The 18,465-nt window shown below is 41.3% G+C and overlaps 1 protein-coding gene across 1 annotated transcript in view; it reads right to left on the bottom strand.

Moving 5' to 3' along the window:
* The window catches only part of unc13a (unc-13 homolog A (C. elegans)), a 39,503-nt gene extending 22,249 nt beyond the window's left edge, over positions 1-17,254 (bottom strand). The window contains exons 1-17 of the mRNA XM_062423554.1: positions 17,233-17,254; positions 12,762-12,791; positions 12,552-12,651; positions 11,082-11,199; positions 9,970-10,093; positions 9,669-9,739; positions 9,361-9,415; positions 8,545-8,574; positions 7,846-8,041; positions 6,889-7,008; positions 4,466-5,281; positions 3,920-3,974; positions 2,830-2,876; positions 2,561-2,639; positions 1,236-1,241; positions 913-987; positions 583-802 (exon numbers count right to left, since the gene is read on the bottom strand). Of these exons, the coding sequence (XP_062279538.1) occupies positions 583-802; positions 913-987; positions 1,236-1,241; positions 2,561-2,639; positions 2,830-2,876; positions 3,920-3,974; positions 4,466-5,281; positions 6,889-7,008; positions 7,846-8,041; positions 8,545-8,574; positions 9,361-9,415; positions 9,669-9,739; positions 9,970-10,093; positions 11,082-11,199; positions 12,552-12,651; positions 12,762-12,791; positions 17,233-17,254 (2,164 nt within the window). The remainder of the gene's footprint in view (positions 1-582; positions 803-912; positions 988-1,235; positions 1,242-2,560; positions 2,640-2,829; positions 2,877-3,919; positions 3,975-4,465; positions 5,282-6,888; positions 7,009-7,845; positions 8,042-8,544; positions 8,575-9,360; positions 9,416-9,668; positions 9,740-9,969; positions 10,094-11,081; positions 11,200-12,551; positions 12,652-12,761; positions 12,792-17,232) is intronic.
* Positions 17,255-18,465: the final 1,211 nt, after the last annotated feature.

The raw sequence follows: 18,465 nt of genomic DNA, 5'->3' as shown, positions 1-18,465 counted from the left end.
CATGCAGATTTCTGCAATATATTTGAAATTTTGAAAATTTTGAAACTGGAGAATTCAATTTAGAATACAGAGAAACAGAGAAAAAAACTGTGTGGGCGCTGAAAAAGTTGGCTATATTTCATGAATGAGAGGCGGAGATATTAAATGCGAGTAAAAAAGATGGAAAAGAGAGGTGGAAGACAACAAAAGACAAATGGCGTTTAATATCCTCTCAAGGAAAACAAGGAAAATCAGAAAGTAGGAGTAAGAGAAGGAGGAGGAGGCCGGCTGGATGACTCTGTGCTTGGCACTGACAAATAGCGATGAGAGGAAATAGATGGACTAGATAGTTTACTGGTATTAATAAATTCAAAACAAACACAGTAAATGGTCTCCTGTGAATATTTTATGTTCCTTTTAAGCTTATTTTCCTTGCACCACATGAATTCAATGTGGCATCTATGTTTTATCTTTTTATATTGTATATCTCCAGATCATATTGGTTATGTGAAGCCATTTATATAGGACAAGCAATAAATACACAACTACATATTTTAGAAATACATTGACAAATGTATCTAAAACGGTACACATTTCTCTTACTTTGCAGACAGTCAGCATTGAGTAGATCCTGGCACTTCTCGTGGCATTTCACTCCACACTCAGTGCAGCGCATGCCCTGACGAGCAATGCCCCACAGCAGTCCCTCACACTCGTAGCAGTACGTGGGGGTGGTGGCTGTCCACACCTCAAAATTGTGCGGTGTGGTGCAGGAAATAGGATAAATTAGGGCCTGGAGGGTCTTCTTGTAGACGTGACTCTTCTACAAGGGAACAGAGGAGAGGAGTGCAGCACAAGCAGGGTTAAAAGCTGCTTTGCTTATGTAGAAATGATAGAAAAACTTTTGGCATGATGTGAGATACTAATACTGACCAGTTCTTCATTATGCAGGGTGCTGGATGTCAGGGCCGAGGTGATGCCAGCCTTCCTGGAGTTCTGAACCAAGGACTGAGTGACAGAAGAGGTGAGGAGGGGTCAATTTTTCTTAGGTTCCACCTCAATATCTTTTTTTTATCAAGAGAAATCTCATTGTAGCATATGAGGCTGTGTGTTTTATTACAGTCTGTCTGGCAATGTTCCTTTGAATAGTTACAGCAAACTAGAAGTGAAAGATGTGTTTTGCTGGTGAGAGGAGGAAACTAGTATATCTTCACAACATAAATGTTTCTAGAGTAAATGGTGTTGGTGTTACTCACCATAGCCTGTGGCAGTGAAATGAAAGGGGGAAGAAAAAGGGAGAGGTTTAACATTAGAGAAAAGGCAATGAAGAGGTGGGAATTTCCACAGAAAATGTAAACGCGAAAGAGAAGTTGAGAAATTGATACGTAATACTGTTATGTTCATGATTAATTTAACGAGAATGGACATCCTCAATTAAAACATGGAGGGAAAATTGACATGTCGATCTACAACAGGCAGAAGAGTTAAGCATCATTAAAAGAGAGGAGGGAATGAGATGCCACAGCTGCAACCAAACTTCTGACTTCTGATATCTGGGTGAAATATCCTGCATTCACTGCTCATTCAGCCAGCACCCTGCCCTGTCTGACCAATTACCTGAGCCACTGTGACAAGTTGTGTGTGTGTGTGTGTGTGTGTGTGTGTGTGTGTGTGTGTGTGTGTGTGTGTGTGTGTGTGTGTGTGTGTGTGTGTGTGTGTGTGTGTGTGTGTGTGTGTGTGTAAGAGAGAAACAGAGTGAGTAAGAGAAACACAGGCACACCTGCCTGAGTCTATCTGAAGGCATATATAGGCTGCTGCTGTGTAATGGCAGGATTTATCCATGACGACAGGCGTTGGAGCTAATTACTTGTGTGTGGTAATGCTTGGACCTGATGTGATGAGCAAACTGCACTGAGCTTCACTGAGCTCGATGCCTGGCAGTTCATATAAAGACTATCCTATTTCCAGCCTTCCACAAAATGTGTTCTGGCATAAAGGGTTTAATTTGTTTTTCTGAAAAGCTGAAACATAATACTATATGTTTCTGTCCATACTGTTGATCCTGTGCAGATAGTCAAAGACTCTGTAGCGATTTATATGTGTGAGTTACAGGTTTCTACAGACGAGGATTTCTATATTTCACCTCATTTTATCACTAATGAGGCAGTGTCAGGGAGGCATGAGGAAGATGGCAGTGCGGTGTGATGAATGGTCTGTATTATAACAGCATCAATGCCAGTCAAAGGAAACCTCTGGCCTTGGCAGTGGCCTTCAGCCCTGCAACTTGCCCTGTCAGACTGTAACATCTAGGAAATGGATCATCTGTAAGCAGAGCGAGGCATAGTGCAGTGGGCTAAAAGATGGAGAGGAAGAGGAATAGAAAAGAAGAGAAATTAAGTAAAGAAATAAGGTAGATAGAGTGAGATAAGATAAGAGAAAAGAGCAGAGAGTCTGAAGTGAAACCAAACAGGAGTAGCTTTAGTAGATGAGTGCACTGACTGCTGAGATGAGTGATAAATGGACTAGGGAGATGTGAGACACATAGTCAGGGGAATATAAAGAGATTAGAGCAGAAACTCACCAGATCTCTGACCAGAGGCATAGCTTTCCTCTTCCTGAGGTCTGGCATGCTGTCAATGCTATAAAGAGCACCACCCATCCTAGAGACGAAACATGCACACAGCATTATTTAACCTTTTTGTTTCAGTTACAGTTGTTAACTTGAACCTGGGCACGACAAATCAATTAGACGACAAATGTGTTCAGACATTAAGGCTGTGTGCTTACCTTTGGGTTGGTAAGTTATAGATTTTCAATGGCCGCAGTATTAACAATGTCATGGTTACTTACCCTGCTGATAAAAGTAGAGAGGCGATGCCAACACTCTCTCCTCGCGCCTGTGGAGAAAGCAAAGATGAGATGGGAAAAGCAGTGAGAGGCAAGCCGGGTGCCATTAGAGCAGTGGCTGGAAAAATGGAAAGTGTTGCCTCTAAAGTACTGTACATAGTCCTTTCATATCGTCATTTATATTCGAAATAATAAAATCAAGAGAAATGTTATGTATGCTGTTCCTTCAGTACTATTGCATGGTGGGTTTTACTAGCAGCTGTTGCCACAATGACGTCAAGTGTTCCCAGTATTTACAAATGAATGATACAACAGTGGTACAAATGGAAGACAGAGAGAAAAAGCAGAACAGAGCACACTGTATAGCTCAGTTGTGTCTTATTACTGACATCAACAGAGGCTTCTGTGTGTTTGAGAATCATAGTAAAAGTAGATTACTGCCAGATGGCTATCCATGTCATAACTCTTCTAATTCTATCTGCTCTAAAAGTCATGTTCTTTGTCCGCCTGCCTGTACAAAGAATGACACACTGATACTCACGTCACACCGATGCACAAAAATAGTCTTGATTGGTATAAACGCCAGGCTTTGAAAATGACACTTAGCAGGCGTACAGCAGCTTCCTATGTGTTTCTTGGTTCTCCATAAATACAAATGAGCCATACAGGATACGTACAATATAAATTAGGTTGATTGACACACTATTGGCCACACCCACCTGAGAGTCTGTTCCAGCCATGGGTAACCAGAACGGACTACATGCAAATCGCTACGAGGATGGCAAACAACTGAAAAGAAAATAATGAAATGGCAAAAACAATACAAGGGGTAAACAAACAGAAACTATCAAATAAACACAAGACAATATAATCCACAGTAAAAAAAACAACAAACAAACAAAAACACAAGAACTGGGAGAAAAAAATGGTGGACCATTCAAAGAGGAAGCTGGAAAAAAACAGTAGGACATGCAGGGACTATTGCAACAAGTCAGTGAGCTCAAAAAGTAGACTTATGAATTAGACTAGAGCAACAACAGAGAAAACATGTTACCCACTCTTATTCACCCTCACAAACACATACAGGCCATACCTCTTGCAGCTGTAGTCGTACTCTGCTGAAAAGTCGAAGCCAGTTGGCTTTAGCTCTGGCAAGACCAGGCTCCATGATTTCCCTCTTTGGGAAGCTGAAGGAAGAGTTCAAGATGAAAAAGAAATAATAATATGTACTTCAACATACTGAGTGTATAGTTATTATGGACTAATATGGCAGAAAACACGTTAACTGCAATGAACATATAAATTAGTCACAAACAGGCGTTGAAAAATGTAGATCATTTGAAAGCTTTTAAAAAACTTCTGTATGTTATTAGAGTGGCACTAGTTCCTCTGAATGGGCCCTTAATGTGTTTCTTTCTGATTTCTACATCCCTCTTTTGGATACCTGACTACTTGGTCCCCATTGGTTGTTGTTAAATGATATACAGTATATAGTGTTTATAGTGTTACTTCAATAAAATGCCTCTTGAGGATCATTGCACCAAAACTTAGCTACTTAATAAATTGAGTGATGGCAATGTGTAAAGGCTCATTTTTTGTTTTTCCTCTGAATATGACGTGGTGTATAAACAGTGTTCACCTTGGAACAGGAGGCTCTTCTGGTTTGTCTTCAGGAACTGGTGGGATGCTCTCTGCTGCCGAAGGCTCCTCAGGTGGTCGGGGTTCCTCTGTTGTGACCTCAGGTATTGGCTCAGGCTCCGGGGGCTTGATATCTGGAGCTAGAACCTGTGATGTAGTTGTGGGGGTGGATGTAATGGTGGTAGACAGATCTGGCTGGGTGAGTGCAATGGGAGGTTTGGTGGGTTCTGCACCAAAAGGGGGAAACGCAGTGTCGTCCTGAATGACTGGAGGTAGACCAGGTGCCGTGCTGGGGGGCTGGAGCTGATCATGGGCTGGCCGCTGCTGATGCAGCGATGCCTGCTTCTCCAGCGGTGGCCTGCTGGAGGTCAGACTGTCAGAGGGAGGCATCAGGGTGGGGGCAGTGCTTGTGGTTGTGGGGGTGTAGGGCGGCTCCTGGTCTTCAGTGAGAGTGCCGTCCAGTGGGTACATATCTTCATCTTCTTCATATGGCATATCCTCCTCATCTTCGTAGTTGTACTCTCCTTCCTCCGCGTACATGTCTCCCTCCTCTTCATTATACAGTGCCCTATCTTCCCCTCCATCTTTGAGGTAGCCTCCCTCATCGCTGTAGACAGCTTGCGGATCTTCACCATCCCAGACTGGGGAACCTTCTTTGCTGTAGCTGACGGAGGAGTGGCAGGAGTGGTAGGAGTCGTTTTCATCGTAGAACTCTGAACCTCGCAAGCTCCCGCCTTCCTCAGGAACAAACTCCTCACTGAGTTGAGAGCTGCCTCGACTCAATTCGCCTGAAGAGGCATAACGACTGTCTGTGGGGCTGAATGGAGGAGGAGATACAGACACCTGTTACATAACCACACCCAAATGAGTTTAAAAGTACACTAAGGGGAGTTCCCAGACTTGCACATTAAGGAGTTTGGCTGCCACAGTGACACTTAGGGACTTGAGTTGGGGCCGGGGGAGGGAGACAGCTAACCACTAGGAAAAGAGGAGTGACTTTAAACCAATCAGGAAACTCAGAGCGGGGAGGATCAGACTAGTGATGCATCTATGTGACAGCAAGGGGAATCATCGTTTTAGTAATGAAAAAAATTACTATGAATAGTAGTACACACACACAAACTAACACAGAAACATTCAAAAGCACACATGATTGCAAAAACATAAAAACACCTTTTTAATAAATCTAAGATATAAATAAGCCTAGTCAAATAAAGTCAAGTGAACCTGGGGATGTGGAGTATAATTCATTAGCCTGGCAGAACAAAAACAGTCTCCTTTTTGCAGATAAATAAGTGAATAATATTTATTCACAATGATGAATGAGGCTTTTAGACACTGAGACAGACCATGAGTCAGAGAGAGATTTGAGACGTACAAAAACATTTTCTCTCACACAAGAACACACACTCATGCTTTATTGTTTAGTCTCTATTGATTATAGCCATGTTGGTTCAATAATGTATGGTGCAGGAGCAGTAAAGGGGTGAACAGCTTTGGGCTGTTAGCCTGAGGCAATGAATGTACACATAAACATTGAATCACGACAACCCTGTTCTTTTATGTTTGTCACCTATCTCGCAATCTCTTTCTCTCATCCGACACAAAGACACAGGCAGTGATACATGCTTGCATAATGTTTGACTCAAAATAAATACATGTCTGCTCCCATTCTTAGTACAGAATTGAAGAAACATGATGAAATGAAGATGAAAATGAATGTTATCTGTCTTGGCCTCTCAACAAGGGCCCAATTATTGGACTGAGGCCTCCTGCTGTCTTACAAGTGGAAATTAAATGAGTATAATTATCAAGTATGGAACTCCCAGAATAAGACAGGGCTCTTCTTAAAGTCTCACATACAGGATGAGGCTGTAATAACAGGCTGTCATCACGACATCACGCGCGCACGCACACACGCACACACGCACACACACACACACACACACACACACACACACACACACACACACACACACACACACACACACACACACACACACACACACACACACACACACACACACACACGGTCTTCCACGATCTCTGAACAACCAACCAACAATTAACCCCTCTGTCTCTGACTGTTACGAAACAATACACACATAAATGCATGTAGTCAATCACTCACCTACACATACAAAAAGAAAACTTACAAAAGTTTAACAATGGAGAGGATGAAATCACGAATTTAGTGATTCTTCACCAAGAACACAGTAAAAATAGATGCAGGATCAATAATTTTCCATAGAAAATATATAATATACATATACAGAGATAGGGTAAGAGCGCATGCATGCAAGCACAGCGAGCGAGGAGGACGGGACAAGTCCATCACTGACGTCACAGCGAGACGGAGTCACAGGCCGGAGCAGGAGGAAGAGGAGGAGGAGGAGGAGTTGGAGAGGAGGTACATAGACCCACCTATCGGACAGTGAATGCCTACTGTCTAGAGAATACTGACGACTGGTGCGCCGGCTCGACCCTGAGCCTGAGTCGATATCGCTGCGCCCGTTGGTGGCCGAGTCTAAACTATCATAGCGTCTGGTAAGAGGAGCAGGGAAGGAGGTAGGGAGGAGGGGAGAGGTAGGAGAGGAGCATCAGTAGAGCTCAGTGCAAATCTTTCAAAGAAAGCTCTAACCAAACTGAGCCTCTGCAGTAATAAGTTTCTGCACAAAGACTCCTCACTGAAGGTGTGCACTTTATCTTACTAAAACAAATCTAACCAAATGAAAAGGTCAAACTATCTCTTTCAGCTTTTCTGAGCAATGCATGAGTTTTGACGGTCTGCCGCCTTTGAAAACATGTCCAGAAACACTGTTAAGTCCAGAAATGCATTCCATTTTCTGCACATCAAGAGATCACTTGGGGTTTCTGATGCTCACACACTCAACATGCACACGCAATCACACATGCACACACACGCACACAGAAAAAATAACCACAGAGGCCCAATTCATACACGACCTGTATACAAGAACTCTGCGCCCCAGCATGCTTGTATACACTGAGGCCAGGGTTATTCTCTAGAGGAGGAGAGCACAGTGGGACATGTTACCATGTACAACAAAGTGAAACAAAACAAGGTTGCAGAGGCTGAGCTGCCTCAGGCCTATATGATAGATACAAGTAAACTCCAAAGGGAGTTTTTCATACTGTTTAAGATGGGGCGTGTGACATAACATCTTCAATGTTAAACAGTTTTGGTTCCTCGTGTTTTTTTTATTACTGTCTGACCAAAATAAACCCTTTCTCCCTGTTAGATCTGCTGACACCTGTTGTAATCTCATGGGTGCACACAAACAACTAGACTCCAGTAAAGGAAACCAAACTGCTTCAGTCCCAGTTGCGCCTAAGTAGTGGCTGTAGTGTGTTTGCTACCTCATGGCTCTGTGGTCATAGTCCAGCTCGTGTATCTCATTGTTGTAGGAGTGGCTGTAGTGATGATTCCTCATGGGATACTGGTGCATGGAAGCGTTGGGCTGGGAGGTGGTGTAGTAGGGAGGTGGGATGCTGTTACTGGTCTCACTGCGGTAGTCACTGTCCCTGTCATCCACCGCGCTGTCTGGGTCCTCGTCTGTTCACACAAACACCGCGTGGGAGGGTGAGATGAAAAGAGGATGACTGGTAAAAATTGTACTTTGCAGTATTTGAAAAGTGTTAAAATGTTTCAGCCTACTACGGTGGAATTTAGGACAATGTGTATAACATCAGAAACAGTGTCAATAACTTAAAGAAAAGTTTTAAACTACTTTGCTGTGCTTGTGTTAATGTTCGGATGGTCCCTGTGTATGGAAAAATAAGAAAAACGAATGCAATCTTATATGATGTGAGGCAGAGGTAGAAACACCTCTGAGTCTATTTTATTGTGACTTTACTCAGTTTAATTAAACAGCTTTACTTTAAAATCAGGAGGGAATGGATACAAATTGAAAGGAATCAGGAAAAAAAAATCTATTTTCATGGCAACTAATGGTCTCTGAGGAAAACGACACAAGGAGATCATTGCATTAAGTGAGACATGGAAATAAATACAGAATTACTCCAAGTCATTAGCAGAAGCACATGAAAGAAACTTACTTTGCTGATCTCCCCACAGGCTCCAATTACCTGCAAGGAGATTAAGGGATGAAGAAACCAAATTAGGTTTGGGCCACAAATTAAACACATAAGCAGTCCAAAAGCCAGGTAAACAAACATGTAGAGATTTGGAGCCCTGAGAAATTATTATCTAAAATGTAAATTTGTGTGCAGACTTCATTAGTGAAGCAGATAGCAGCTGGTCTTGATGCTGCAAGATCAGAAAATGCACACATGTTATATCACCTCTGCAAACAAACACAAGCATCATAACCAACCAACCCCTCTTATTATATATATATATATATATATATATATATATATATATATATATATATATATATATATATATATATATATATATATATATATATATATATATATATATATATATATATATATATATATATATATATATACACACATACACACACACATATACACACACTTCCCCACCTGCTCCCTGTGCTGTCATCACCAGGCAGACAGACAGGCAGGCAGGGTGGTGTGTGTCTGACAGCCCACACTATGTCAGTTCACATTCGTCACACATCTAGCACCTATAAGTCACTCTCGTGCTCAGGCAGGCTGGCCCGCATGATTCGGCACATCAGCTTTTCTCCCAACCCTCCTCTCATCCTTTGCCACATCTATCAGCCTCATTTCAGCCTCCTGTCTACTTCCGTTCTCAGTGAGTCAAGACGACTGAGGAGGGGGAGTGGGGAGAGGAAAAACAGGAGGCATAAAAAGGACACAGCAGGACACAACACAGGAGGAGAAGGTGCACACAGGAGTGGCTGGTCTGGTGATACTCACAGCACTGCGTGGATGGTGCATGGAGTGGTCGCTCCTGTTCTTCTTGGTAGGCATACTGAGGATAAAAAAAAAACAACAACGGACATCTCTGAAAGCAAAATCCAGACCTTGTTCTGAGCCAAATTGACAAAGATATTGATGGCAGCCATACAGTGTAATTGGAGAGAATACGGAAAATAAAGAAAAAAAAGAGGAAGAATTTGAGAGAGAGAATACTATAAGATTGTTTTCTATACCAAACATTTAGAAATACAGATGACAGATACTGTAGTGCAGCAAGAGTGAAAGGAACATAATGAAGTCCTTACATCTTGGTCTCTCATTGCATTTATTTGTTCAAGTTTCTTGGCCCAGTATCTCGCCTCTTCCTCTGGGATGTCTGCAACACACAACACCTAACGTGATACTCTTCACTGAGCACAAAATGCTGGACATTAAAAACATCTTTTTCTATATATATAGATTTCTGTATAAGCCACTGGATTAGGGCCAGACAGCAAGCGTGTTGATTTGTTTAAATTTCACGACAACTGTATCAGTAACAGCAAAATGTATGCAGCAAACTAATAACACTTGTAGGATAAATAAAGCTATGATGAAAGGTCAAACCTAGGGGTAGTTCAAAGCGGGTGTCAAGCAGCAGCCTGTGAAAGGTTGGGTCTTTGGTTCCACAGATCTCATTCTCAGCCATGATTACATTTGAGTCCAGGGTCAACCACTGACCCGGACCGTCCTGGAAAAGAAAGAGGATGAAAGGTATGACCAGGACAAAAAACCTCCTGTCATTATCTCTGATACTTGATGCCAATTCTGTATGTATAAAGTTAACAAGCCTAAATGTGAAATCTGTTCTTGGCTGCTATAAACACTGAAATACTGCAACATAAAAACAAAATATGGAGTGCTACTGAACTGACTTCATCATTTTAGGCCCTGTAGGATATTCTTAAAAATATCCTACAGAGATTTAAAACATATCTCATAGGATTTTCACAGTGAGCTAAACAGTTATCTTGTGTAAATAACTTTTAAATATTCCTGTGACATTTCATCAGTATTGTAAATATTTTGTGATTTCATTCAAGTTTATGTTAGTTTTAATCTTTATTTGACAGTATAGTAACACATAGGTGGAATATCCTATTCCTGTATTATTGCAGGAATCTACTAGGTTTAATAAGATTTAATGTTACTACTGTATAGTGATACAATATGTTGATCTTGTTATATTTCTTATCAGTACTGTGTTTTTTGATTTCATATAACTTTGCATTTGTTTTGATATAAATCATATCATATAGTGGCATATGTTTTATTCTCAGCAGTGACTTCCTAACATTTTTCTCAGCATAATTTATAATATTATATGAACTGTCAGTTGTGTGTCTGTCACAGATGCTACTGAACACTCATCCTGTTAGTGTGTGTCAGTGCAAACAGGAGAACGAAACATGAAACTACAGACCTAATGCATTATTGATGATATTTTTTTTTAGCATTATATTTTTACTTTACAGAGTGTATACAGTTGACACTTCTTCCTTGTTGTATAAAGCTTATGAAACATGTAGAGCTTCTCAGATTATTATAATGATTAATAATGTGTTGTACTAAGATTGTGTATGACTGATTCAAACCAGATTATTAAGTGTATGTACGTGTACAGTAACTGTATCCAATGTGATGCTAAAGGACGTCAGAGCCAGAGCCAGAAAATGCACCTCATTGGACTGCCGTATGCTGCGCAGGGGAATCCATAAGGTGCCCACCATGGTGTCCCAGATCAGCCCTTTATTCCACACTTCCACAGTCAGGCCAAGATCCAAACGGTTTATTTCACTGTAAAGCAGAAAGAGGCAGGGACAGAAAAAGAGGAATAAGATATACAAAGAGAGCAAAAACCAAACAGAATGTGAAGACAGGGCTGTATGCAGACACCTCACAGCACAGAGGATTTCAACAGAAATACAGGCAATGCCATCAGGAGCTGCACTTAAATGTACTGATGGATATGCACTGTGATTCAATCTGCCGAGGGAAATGAGTCATTCAGCATGAAGATGGAAAGAGTAGGTGATTGGCAAATGGGCTGCCAGCAGGATATATGAGGCAGCACAGATAGGACAACAGGACAATAGGACTGTCTATACGTCTTTATGACAAACAACTGTGAACTCATCAACATCAAGTAACACTCATACACAGTACCATATAACTAAGGTCAGGACTAGTATTTGTAATATGTCTATAAATCTGGCAGATTATCAACTCACTTAGCATTTCTTATCATTGAACAGTACCTCTCCTTAGGCCCACTGGCTGTCTTAACTGAATCAAAGCCTAATAATAGCCACAGCTTTGATATGAAAATGCATCTTTCTGTTTCCCTGGGAGCTGAGGAAGTAATCTGGCAAACGACTGAATGGTGTGCTGTTTCATAAAAATGAAAAGAGAAGAGGAAATGAGCAGGAGATGCAGCAGGGTGAAGGAGAGAATGAGGACTTGAAAGACAAGGGAAAGAAGACCTGTGCTTTACTTTTAGTGTAGTTTAAAGTTATGGCTATAGTAGATATCATATAAAACCGGTAGGATGGAGAGACAACCCTTTAAAAAAAAAAAGATGTTATTTTCTGTTAGGCCAACTAACTAGACCAACAAGTATTGAGGTGTAATGAAGCTCTGATGGGAAGAAATCCTCTGGACTAGGTGTCTGTGAACTCTGCTGGATTGGCTCAAACATCACAGGTGTTATGTCATCCCTTCACTGTTCAAAGGTTGAGAGAAATAAAAGGAAGTGAGAGGACAAGGGCAAAAATAACTCCTTTTAGAAAATATAAATGTCACAGCTGACCCTGCTGTGTGTGTGTGCTGAGGAATTGAGACCCTGAGGTTTGAATTACAGTATCCACACTTAATTAAATGTCAGTATATTCACACTTTTTCCATATGCTGATGCACATCACAGACTTGCATCTGTCATCTGATGTTGAGACTAGATTATCAGCCTCAAACTGAGAGGCTAGGGTTGTGAGAAGAAAAAGTGAAAGAGGAGGAGGACAAGTAGGTGTAAAGAATTCAATATGAATTGTGCAGCAAAGAATGTAAAGCAAAGACTGAAGACCTAATTAAGCAATTGTGTACAGGCAGATTTAGAGAGGACAGCAAGGGTGAAAAGAGGGAAAAGCACTCACAACATAAAGTCCTGCTCCCAGCACGGCTGGCTGCCACGCACAGCGATAGTTGTGCTCTTAACATTCTGCACCTTCAGGGTCACGTAAGTGTTAAATTTCTCTGTAAAACACAAATTCCATTAGTTATGCTGCTGTGTGTGTTTGTATTAAGCAACCAGACTTAGTAAAAAAGAGCAACAAATGGATGAACCTCCAAAGGAAACAACTTACCTTGGGGTCCATCAAGCTTGGCTTTCTTCACTACAAACAAAAAGAGAAAAAACAAAAGTCTCAAACAAGAAATCAGTGTAACTGTAGGAAAGTCAGTTAAAGTATTTGTGCTTTACTTTTCAAAAAATATCAGCGTAAAATTTGTCACACAAAATGAGGTGATAAAAATTAAGCTTGTCCACCAACAGCCCATCAAAGATGGGACATTGTACAAATAACTCTCAGTGAGTCCAAAAAGATTGTTTTCCTCAGGCTCATGCTTACAGTGTCATGTGACTTTTGCCTAGTCAGTCTAGTCAGGCCTCTGCCTGTAGCTCATGTGCAAGAAAGTACAGTTGGATGGTCATTGACAGGAGCGTGGCATTTCAGAAAGGATGGGGAAGGGGGGGCGGAGTTGCAATATGCCAGGATCTCAATATGAAAGACTGAATCCCTTCAGCAGGAGGTGTCGGGATCTCTGAGTAACTCTTTGAAGGAGCAGAAAGACAGTTTAAGTAAAAGGTGGAGCCAGGGAGGAGAGTGGCCATATGCCTCATACATGTATTCCTGCATGATTGACAACAGGGGGTGGTAGTTAAAAGACTGAGCAGTGCTGACGTTTGTCTAACACAATGAGACTCCGCTGAGGTGCCACTGCCAGTTCCTCCATGCAGAGACCTCTGGAGGTACCAAACTGACTTTAAAAACCTCAATGACGTCAAAAGCCTATTCATTATTCATTCAATCCTGCACCCTGCTGATGCCCAGCATCACTGTGTTCAGCAGTAAGGTTATAATATTCAGAGCTCTGGTGTTTAATTGCTGCTACTCTTTTCACTGATGTTACATTTAAGGAAAGGCATATAGGGAATAAGTAATCTAATTACGCCTCCACAACAAGCTGTTAAAACATTTTCTGAGCATGTGTGCATATATTACGTACAATCCTACTCTCTCAAACAGAAGTAACTAACTAAATACTCCCTCTTATTCAATCAAGAAAACCCTAAAAATGAGGGTGGTAACAGTGATGTTGTTAGCAACAAAATGTCAAATTGGTTTGACAAAGAAACACATTCTGAGTCATTTTGTTAGTCAGCAACAGCAGAGCAGGCATGAAAATCATTGTGGAAAAAATTGTCTTCTAAAAATAGCATCACCCCAGCAAACCCTGGGTATAACGCTTATCACTTAAATATCGCTTTGATTCATGAGTCAGGTGCCTGAGTAAGGGATGTGGTGGAACACGTGCTTCTCACCCAACTTCAAAGTGAAATCCCCTTTCCTGATATTTTTGCTGCTGTCAAGGCAGTCACGCCTGAGGGGTAAAGGAAGGTTCATTTCCATGAAAAGCAATGAATATATAGAGTTAACAGAGGTGAGCAAATTACTAATTTCTTTGCTTCAAATAGTCAGTTAATGACAGATGTATCCTTGCAGTCATCTCCTCACCACCAGCACTTTCTCTCTCTCTCTCTCTCTCTCTCTCTCTCTCTCTCTCTCTCTCTCTCTCTCTCTCTCTCTCTCTCTCTCTCTCTCTCTCTCTCTCTCTCTCTCTCTCTCTCTCTCTCTCAATCACTCGCTCATAGAAGCTCCCCCTGCCATGTGGCGAGTATGCACGTGTGCTCCCTTTTTATCTCTTTCTCTCGTGCTCCATTAATCTCTCTGTGCTGCCGGATGCGGGCAGAGTGAGCTGCATCCCCAACACTAAAAATAACCACTTCAGTGTGACAGGAGTGGGGGGTGCCGGAAAGGCGGGTGGGTGAGCGGTGAGGGGTGGGGGGTACTTATAGCTCACAGGCATAAGATGAACCCAACATTGTTGCAGTTACAGCACAAGGAAAGGAGGAAAAAGGGTAAAAGTACTGTAGGTGTTACATATTTTTCCCCAAACCCTCAACAGAAAATTCTGAGTCCCTGCCAGAGCAATTATAAGATCTCATTTTCTCTTTCTTTGATGAGGACAATTTGACAAATAAATTGTAGCTACAGGAGCTTTTATTTCCTTTGGTTTTACCGTCAAAACAGAGCCCACACTTCCTAGCAATTACACTGACACCAGGAATGACAATAAAAACCTGCTGTCAGGGAATTCAGTGAGGATATTTCTAAAAACTATGACAGACAGAAAAAGAGAAATTACTCAAGCGCACCATTTAGTCAAAAACGGTTACCAAGATGTTACAGCCTGTCTACTCTGCTGGATGAAACTCATTCATACACCTGCAGAGAACCTGGGGCAAGATTTATGAACGAATACAGATTTGTTGCAGTCTTCCATACGTATATTGACAGTATAGAGCCTATATAGAGCCTTTTTTATCTACTGTACATGATTCCAACACAATTATTCTTTGCTCCTTACTATTTACAGACTCCTGGTAACCCTCATTATTAACACAGCAGTGTGTTTGAAATGCTAATAAGAAATAGAACAAGCCAAGGACAGTTTGGTGCTGAATTGTATTATTTCTGAATTTGGACTTTCTGACTACTTTTGCAGAATTTTCCTCCTAATGATCCAAATACAAAAGTAAATAGTCTTATTAAGATAAGGTGACACTAATGAGGATGTTTCTCGTGGCTGACTGTGTTATAGAGCTATAATGCGTGAACTGACATCTCGCTACAGGGGGATGACAGTAATAGGTTAGTTGCCAGATCTGAATATGCTTGTTCAGCTTTCGTGGCACAATCTATCATATCATCTATCATGAGACATGGAAGTAGAGTACATCTCTGACCATGTAATGTCAGTGCCAAAGCCTAATTCAGGCTCAAAGTGAACAGCCATGCTATCCTTATTTCTGCATTCTTCTCACACACACATGTGCCATCAAAAAAAAAAATCAATACCAACTTAGCTGCAGGCCTATAACAGAGTTTGTCGAAACTGACGAGAAAATGCCATCACAGACTTAAAATACCATTGGGGTTGCTATGCCAACAAAGCTTCAGGACATAAAGGGACCACCAACGAGCCTGAATCTCAATCCTGACATCTGTGCACTCAGCTCCAGCACTAGTGTGTCAAGATAGCAGCCTCTTCATAAACTTGACAAGCCTTTTTCCAACCTCTCCCTGAAGAAGAAACTTGAGGGAATTGAGATGTCACCTTCTCTTTTATTCACTGTTCCCTGATTAATAAGGCCGTATATCTAGTGTCCCAGAACAAGAAAATCTGCTCAAACTGGCCATAAAATTGTCTCCCTATGAGGCTTAGCAGTAAAATACATTAACTAGTCATGTTCTTGAGTCATGTTAAGAAATCTGCTGCCATGTTTGAGCCTGTTTAAGAGTTTCAGAATGACAAGAAAAGGTCAAGTTATGTCTTTTTCACCAGCCCATTAAATAAGAACCTCACAGCTGTGACTGCATTTGTTTATTTGCCTTCTTATGCATCAAAATATTGTAACTTCATTAGCCTGTCAGATATTTTGATGTGTTCAAACAGTACTGTAAAGACATGAATTTCAGCTAGAGAAACTGGCTGAGGCAGTGTAAAAAAACGTTAATACCTACTCTGAGAAGGGAGTGTTTTAATCCTAATGAATAAATCATGTCAACTGCAGGACTCTTGGTAAATTAGAAGAAACTAAGTCTTGATAAATCGAGAGACTTATATTTGGGTCCAGTATCTACTTGTTCTTCTGGAGAAAGACATCCCAGATAACATTATAGGAAGACTAATACACCATTAACAACTGTAGGGAGGTCTCCGTCAAATAGCCATAATACAGTGCAACGTTATGAGGCGGTGCAAGTTAATACAGTAGGAAACCAATTTGGTCACAAATTGAGGAATCTTGATTCCTCCAAAGAAAGCAGGCTGTGGTTGCCATGATGGAGATCAAAAACGTAAGGCCAATCAATCACCTAATTTAAAGAGTTTCAACTGTAACGAAACCAAGCAGGCTCCTGTACGGGTTTCTTCGCGCAATTACGCATGAAAACTGAGACGAAATATCCGCACTCGAGATGATTTTAATCAAGGTGCTATCTGCTTTATGATATGAAACATAAAACACTCCACCCTTGTTACGCAGGGATGAACTGACAGTGGATTACATCTTGTTTTACTACGTTTGACAGCTGCTGCCAGAAGCATACACCTACTCCATAAATCGATACGGCTGTAACAACGCCAGCTTCTGTAAATTTAGAACCCGGTCTGTCATCGAAGACAGTAGGAGTGAAATATTTTAGGTTCATTTACACATTAATTGTAGAGGTGCTGAACGGATTAGAAATATGCTACACCGTCAAACGTGATGGGAAGTATTCAGCCTTAGAGTTGCATTCAAATATTATTTACTGTTGCAAAAACAAATTCCTGTGCAAGGCGTCTATTCGAAAATATTGATGGATAATCATTGCCAGAACAGGTAAACCCCCACCCCCCAAAAAGCTGTAAAGATACGAATTGAAGCAATTCAAGATGCTCAGCATCAGCAGGTCGTGACAAGACATGGATTGTTAGTTCTTCTCTTACCTCCAACACACAGCAATGACATTTCTTAACAGCGCCTTTAGTACAGCGTCCAGCTTCTTCACCAGTTTCCTTTTATTGGGCTAATCCGTGCAATATACAGCCTGGGAATGAATCGGTGGGCTGGAGATGGAGACGCCTGCCGTCGCTAGCAGCACCGGGGCCTGGCAGGAATCGTTACGCCTGACATAAATAAAAAAGTCTTCACACTTCGAGGGTGAACGCCTGCCACGCAATCCTCTCTCTCTTATCTATGGCGCCTCTGTTTAAATGGTCAACTCTTTCCCTCTTCTCTCTCAGCTCTCCGCTCCCCAACACTCAGCCATCTTGTTCAGCTTCAGTACCACCGCTGCGTGGACAGCTCCTGGCAGTGACGTAGGATCGGCGGTGATGGTGAGTATGGGTGGGGTGGGGATCCTGAATTATTAGCCTCTCCCTCTGTATTTTCACCATATTTCTCTGAATGTTTTAGAAAATTCTCATCTGAAATCTCCTAATACGGTCACACGTCAACATGGAGGTATTTGTTGAAATTATTGTGATATTTGAGTTTTCTCAACAGTACCCAGCTCAACTTCTTAGGAAACACTGAAGTAAAGATGAAATATGTTAGACCCAGTTGAAATATGTGGAAATATGGTATTTTTGGGTAATAATGACTAGGCGGTGAGTCAGTACATTTAAACTTCACTTTCACGGACAGTGAGTGTCAGTCATAAGGCAAAGTGTGGGGCTCCTCATACCAGCATTTGCATTAGTAGTAACTTAATACAACTCTGTTTAAGTGAATGGCTGATTCAGTCGATCCACTTAAAAACTACCAAACAGAGAGGTACGATGAGAGATGAATGTAAATGCGTTCAAAGGTTACTGCAGAAAAATGCAGATTATACATACCATCAATAATGGGGGGTTAATTTTACAAATGTTTACCCAATTTCAGGAAAAAGAAACTGATGATTATGCACATGAGATGATATTTAACTGGAAGCAGAGGGACTGTTGGTGCCTAATCTGAGAAGCAAAATGGGTCGTTAAACTATTTATCTTTGAGTTTTGGACTGACTGACCTTTTCTAGTATACTAGCTCACTCATGTTAAACTCTGTGACATATTTACCATATGTAATCCCCACGTCATGCACCCAGTTATAAAAAAAAAAATAGGGTCAACACCATGGTCACAGATTCAACACATTAGTTTTCTTGTGTTGGCCAACAGCGACCCCTGCTGGAG

The sequence above is a fragment of the Scomber scombrus genome, chromosome 8, assembly GCF_963691925.1.
Source record: "Scomber scombrus chromosome 8, fScoSco1.1, whole genome shotgun sequence".
NCBI classification, from domain to species: Eukaryota; Metazoa; Chordata; class Actinopteri; order Scombriformes; family Scombridae; genus Scomber; species Scomber scombrus.
Note: the sequence above shows the minus strand (reverse complement) of the source record. Positions and strands in the feature narration are given on the sequence as shown.